The sequence below is a fragment of the Lagenorhynchus albirostris genome, chromosome 9 (assembly GCF_949774975.1).
Source record: "Lagenorhynchus albirostris chromosome 9, mLagAlb1.1, whole genome shotgun sequence".
In the NCBI taxonomy this organism is placed as follows: Eukaryota; Metazoa; Chordata; class Mammalia; order Artiodactyla; family Delphinidae; genus Lagenorhynchus; species Lagenorhynchus albirostris.
In genome coordinates, this window is record NC_083103.1 from 103,338,833 (window position 1) to 103,344,970 (window position 6,138).

At 45.3% G+C, this 6,138-nt stretch overlaps 1 protein-coding gene across 1 annotated transcript; it reads right to left on the reverse strand.

Annotated features, from left to right (window-relative positions):
* Nucleotides 1–1,984: 1,984 nt before the first annotated feature.
* KCNJ1 (potassium inwardly rectifying channel subfamily J member 1) lies at nucleotides 1,985–3,115 on the reverse strand. The gene has a single exon (XM_060158010.1). The coding sequence runs from the start codon at nucleotides 3,101–3,103 to the stop codon at nucleotides 1,985–1,987; it is 1,119 nt and encodes a 372-aa protein (XP_060013993.1). The 5' UTR covers nucleotides 3,104–3,115.
* Nucleotides 3,116–6,138: the final 3,023 nt, after the last annotated feature.

Here is a 6,138-nt window from a genome sequence, read left to right on the forward strand (position 1 = left end):
CCCCAACATCTGCTAAAAGGAGCAGAACAGACTAGAAGGCATGTCTTCTGACCCTTCCGTCTATAAAGACACTACAGAGTCATAAACCCTCATGACAATGGGCCAGCAGAGAATTCCAGCTCCCTCGAGCTTGTTACACCTGATTTCCTTTAGCTTTGTCAGCAGATTAAATGGCGAAGCCAACACACTTACACACACAGAGTGATCTCCCACGTGGTCCCATCATGTCCACCGTTATGGCCACGGACAAAGTGCGCAACTCTGAACCCATCAGACTCCTCACTGATTTTTGTCGGAAGGACCAGAGTGTCTGTGTGTATCTGTACAAACTCAACCCCAGGCCTGCAAAAACAAAGTCATTGGTATCCATGACTACGTGCCTAGACTCACACTGGAGTGGCTTGATGGGGCTGCATGGGACGGGGCACATCTGCACCCGACGTCATGTCCTCCTGGGCACACTGGATTGAAGACAAACTTACATCACAGTTTCAGAGATTTAGTGTTTGTGTTTTTTTTGCGGTACGCGGGCCTCTCACCGTTGTGGCCTCTCCCGTTGCGGAGCACAGGCTCCGGACGCGCAGGCTCAGCGGCCATGGCTCACGGGCCCAGCCACTCCGCGGCATGTGGGATCCTCCCGGACCGGGGCACGAACCCGTGCCCCCTGCATCGGCAGGCGGACTCTCAACCACTGCGCCACCAGGGAAGCCCAGGGATTTAATGTATTAATCAGCACACTGACAACATTTTGATTCCTAAGCAGCTTTGGGTACCATATTTTCAAGAATACATTCAAAATAACGTAAGCAGGGAACTGAACAAGACATTCACAGTGAAAGCTTCCCCTGCAGATCAATCCTCATATGACATTGGTCTGTCTGATGAAGGTGTGGTGTTGGCCCTCAGAGGAAGGAAGACCTAGCACTTTCCTTACTGTGGGGTCATAGCCCATTCCCTTCCCTTTCATACTTCTCCTTTAGAAACAGCATTTCAGTTACAAACCCTCGGGTGAAAAACACAAGATATATTTTTCTCAGAAGCATTAGCAGTATTTTCCCTTCTAAACTGTCTTTGCTCCTTCAAACTCCTCACTGCCTTCTTGGAAGATCAGGAAGTAGTGTTTTAACAGATTTGAAGCCCCTTATCCCATCTAACACAAATTGGAAGAAATATCACCCTCATTTTCAAATCAAACATTCTTTCTTGCAGGAAAGTGTTCATTGAGATTCTAGAGTGGTGATTTAGACTGTGTAAATGTCCTTGGGCCAACACCCAGCTTGGCCACAGGCTCTGGAGGTGCCGTCGAGCAGGCTGGGCCCTGTGCTCCTCTCCTGCATGTAGAGATGTGGAGTCCGTGGGCCAAGCCTCCCCCCTGCTCCTCTGGAAACATGGCATGACCCAGACTTAGATGAAAGCGCCAACAACCAGGGCTGGAGAAGCCCAGAGCCTCACAAATGTTCACTGTACATCTGTCTTTTCTTATTACTTTGATTGGTTCCTCTCCCCCAACTCAGGAGAAAATTTTTCCTTTGACACAATCCAATGTTAAAATAAACGTGGCTTCTTTCTTATCAGTAGAACCAAAATAAGAATATCTTTTTTCCCTGATCCTATCTAAAGCTTATATCTTCTTTGGGAAGACTCTTAAAAAGATGTCATTTGGCCTGTCCACGAGGCTTTCAATGATTTTTGTCTGTTCCCATCAACACGGCATGATTTCAAATAATCCTAGTCAAGATTTTATGTGAGCTCCTCTGTCTCCCATATTCCAGTTTCCTACAAACCCATTGCATGTTCTCGTGCAGTTGCCTTGTAGAGCTATGTGTCTTGTAGGATCATGGCTATGGGGTTCAGGGACATTGCGCGGGGAGAGTTTAAAGGCTCTTGTCCCACTGTCATACCCCCAAATTCTTGATTGCTCCATAACGTTTCTAGCCACTAGGTATCTTCGAGATTTTCCTTTACTCACGCTGAAAAGCCACTGTTACATTTTGGTGTCGTCTGTCTCGCTGACTTCGGACAAGATGAAGTTGGGGTTGTCATAGCCTCTCTTCATCCTGGCTTGAGCATCTTTCTCATTATACAGGCACATGGCACAGTGCGGCGTCTCCACTTCCACTGTTTTGCTAAAGTTATGGAAATCTACTCGGTATTTCCCTTCCTTGGTCTTGGACACCATGGGAGCAAAACGATAGCCCCAGAGCACCTCTTCTGGGACGTAGGATGTCCGGACTTGGCAGGTAGCACTGGTTGATTCCACCGTACCGTCTAAAAACACCACTAATTCAAAGTCCTGCTGGGGAAGGGTTTCTGCTGCCATGTGGAAGAAGGGGCTAGTGTGGTCGATGACATGGTAAATTGTCAGCGGGGAGATGAAAAATAAATTTTCATTCCCTGCGTCCACCACAAAGTTGATATTGATCTGGTCCAAAATGATGGTCTCTCCTTCAGGCGTGATGGTGGTCTTCAGAAGCTTTCCATATATGTGACTGCCAATAAGGAGGCTCTTCCGAAGGTTAGCCACTCGGATCAAGAGACAGAGCTTCCCACCCCGCTTACTGATCACCGCATGCTTGCTGAAAGTAACGGTCTTGGCGCGTTGTTTGGGCCGGGAGATCTTGGCTAAAATAGCACCACACATGAAAGAATTGATGATGACCCCAAGGATAGACTGGAAGATAAGCAGGAAAATGGCAGTGCCACACTGTTCCGTCACACACCTGAATCCATAGCCAATGGTCACTTGCGTTTCCAGAGAAAACAGAAAAGCTGAGGTCAGGCCATTGATGTGCTCCACGCAAGGGGTGTGGTTGGCGGAAGGATGGAACTCAGGGAGATCTTTGTGGATGTAGGCGACCGCATACCACAGGAGGCCAAAGAAGAACCAGCTCCCCAAGAAGGCTGTGATGAAGATGGTCATTTTGTATCTCCACTTGAGGTCCAGCACCGTCGTCCAGATGTCCACAAAGAATATCAGCCTCGACTGTGCCTCTACGTTGCCAAATTCGATGTTACACCTTCCGTCTTTGGAGACCAGCCTTGCTCTTTGCGCAGGACGCCCAAGAAAGTGAGTGACAAACCATTTCTGAAGATGTTTGAACATTCTTTCTGTCAACACCCGACCTGAAATCACATCAAAGAAAAACAAAACAGAACAAAATTATGTGTCTAACACTAGTGAACTAAGTGACTCACAGAAAGAGCTAACTGTCTATGAAACTGCCATTCATGATCGCTCGGGCAAGCTGACAACCTTGTTCTGAATACCATAATGCTATCGTCAGTAGAAAATTCCCACTACAAGACCATATTGCTTAAAGATAAAGAGAAAAAACAATTCCAGGGAGATAGAAATGTAAAGGAACCTGAGAGAGCATACATCCATGTGTTTTCTGACCTTAGTCACACCCAACGTTAAAAATGTTTGTGATAACGCAGACACAGAAAACAGACTTGTGGTTGCCAAGGGGAAGGGAAGTGGGGGAGGGATGGATGGGGAGTTTGGGGTTGGCAGAGGCAAACTATTATACGTAGGATGGATAAACAACAAGGTCCTACTGTGTAGCACAGGGAACTATATTCAATATCCTGTGATAAACCATAATGGAAAAGAAGAGGAAAAAGAATGTATGTATATGTATAACTGAATCACTTTGCTGAACAATGGAAATTAACATAACATTGTAAATCCACTACGCTTCAATAAAATATATTTTTTTAATGTTTATGATAACAAACTATGGCCTGTACTATGATTTATTTGATAGTATTCTTTAAATGAATTCTTTTTTCTTTAATAAATTTAGTCTTAAGCTAAGCAAAACTATCTGTGAAAGCAGAAACTTGATGCACTATTTACATTTCGGTTAATATATAGAAATAAATAACTATGCAAAAAAGGCTCATCAGTATACTACCTAAACCATCTTATGTACTGCTACGGATACTCACATAGCAAGAGAAATTATAATTCAATTCAATTCTCTCATTTATCTAGTGAAGGAACTGAGAAATTTTTTTTTTTTTTGGGGTACGCGGGCCTCTCACTGTTGTGGCCTCTCCCGTTGCGGAGCACAGGCTCCGGACGCGCAGGCTCAGCGGCCATGGCTCACGTGCCCCGCGGCACGTGGGATCCTCCCGGACCGGGGCACGAACCCGTGTCCCTTGCATCGGCAGGCGGACTCTCAACCGCTGCGCCACCAGGGAAGCCCAGAACTGAGAAAATTTTAATGACATTTCCAAAGTCAGGTCCCTCAACAGAAATTAACACAACGTTGTAAATCAACTATACTTCAATAAAATTAAGACAGCAGCAAAGTCAGGGACCTAATCATGGCAGGATGACAACTAGAGCGTAAGCTTCCCCGCTTCCAGGTCAGAGAAATCTCTACCTCACTGTGCCTCAGTTATAACGTTTCATATTCTAACACCAGATTTCTCTGAAACATTTCAAGAGAAGCATTGGTCAACTTCCTTTTTTTTTTTTTTTTTTTTGCTCGACACTATTTAGAACAGAGTTCCTCAATACTGTTTGGTCAAGTTGTATCATAAGATTCTGGAAGTTTTCTGAGTGGATCCCAAGCCTGGGATGCCAAGGTTCCCCAAAGCAATAGTAAGATGCTCACCATCGGTATCTCCTACTTCCTTCCTTGCCTGCAAGCTGCAGGATGGGGCACTCTGATTTAAAGAACCCTGCGCAAAGGTAGAACCATGTTTTATTCACTCCTCTATCCCCGCTGTTAGCACAGACCATTACTATTTATTCAATAAGCATAAATGGAGTCATTCCTTGAATGAATTAAGCACTTCAAAATACCATCTGGACAAAGGTCTCATGGATGACATTGTTGTAACTTTCATCTTACAGCACAAAACTGAAGGGATTTCCCCCAAACAGACAGCACTGATGAACCCCTGGGGTCATAAACACTAGACGGTCTCCTCCCCTATCTGTGCTCACCCCACTCCCAAGGTGTGCCTGTTATGGTTGGCAATGTCTTCGTGGTATTTTTAATCAAATGCAAATATGTTTCTAAAATAGATTTCAAAATCCCCCTTCAAAAATGTGTTTATTCATACAAACTAGGAAGCGAAACCAACTTAGTGATAAATTTTAAACAAAAGTGATATCCTACCACGTTTTGCTCATGGCCTTAAACCAGGTGAAAACACAAGAAGACCCCAGGTAGAAGTGGTGATGAGAAAACCACGGCTGTGGTGATTGGAAGGACAGGTTCTAAAGATATTAAAAAATGTAACCCGGAGAGCAGACAGTGCACTCAGAGGGGCCTGCCCCTCATGTCACCCAACCCTCATTGGCCTCAAGTCCTCAAAGAGTATGAGGGGATGGTCCCAAGTGTGGCTCACCAAGGGAAGTGGTCTCTTCCTGCCCAATCTCTCCCTTTTCTCTGCTCACATCTCCCCTAACCTTGTGTCCATCCCCTGGGGACTCTCTCCCTTTCCCAGGTTCATGGAAGCTCATACTGTTTACAAAGCTCTTCTTAGGGTGGATCTCACCTAAAACAATAACCTCTAAAGCCAACATTCATCAGTCGAATTCACATCCTCTTTGTCATACATTATAATTCCAGACGTAACTCCTAACACAGCAACCTCCGAGCTTTTCTCCCCCACTATTCTTGTAGCCCCACCTGAGTTCATTTCACTTTTGAAAAGAAAGGGTATTTCTGTAGAGCAAATGAGTCCCCCCGATTCATCTCTTGGATGAGTTTGGGTTTCCTTGCCTGTACTACTAAGAAAATATTATCTGCCTGGCCTTGCAAAGAGCAGGAACGAAAGCACCCAGCTTAAAAAGGGCTTCCCCAGATCGCCCACACTTACCAACATCTTAAACATATTCTGACCCGAAGCATCCGCGGCTGGGAGAAGCAAGGAGGTAGTGTTGGGAGCTGGTCTCTGGAGGCAGGCTGATTTCTTTCAAACCCAGTCTAATTTATGGTAGGCTTTGGCCAGTGGACCGATGCTAATTTGTATTAGCCCGAAAACATTAATTTGATAGTGGAGCTGTGTGGTTTAAACAAAGGCCAAGCCCCAAGCTGGGTATGTATTTTTTTCCCACACCTCACATGGCTTGAATACCATCATGCTAAGACTTGACAAGCCACCAGCTAAGGTCCC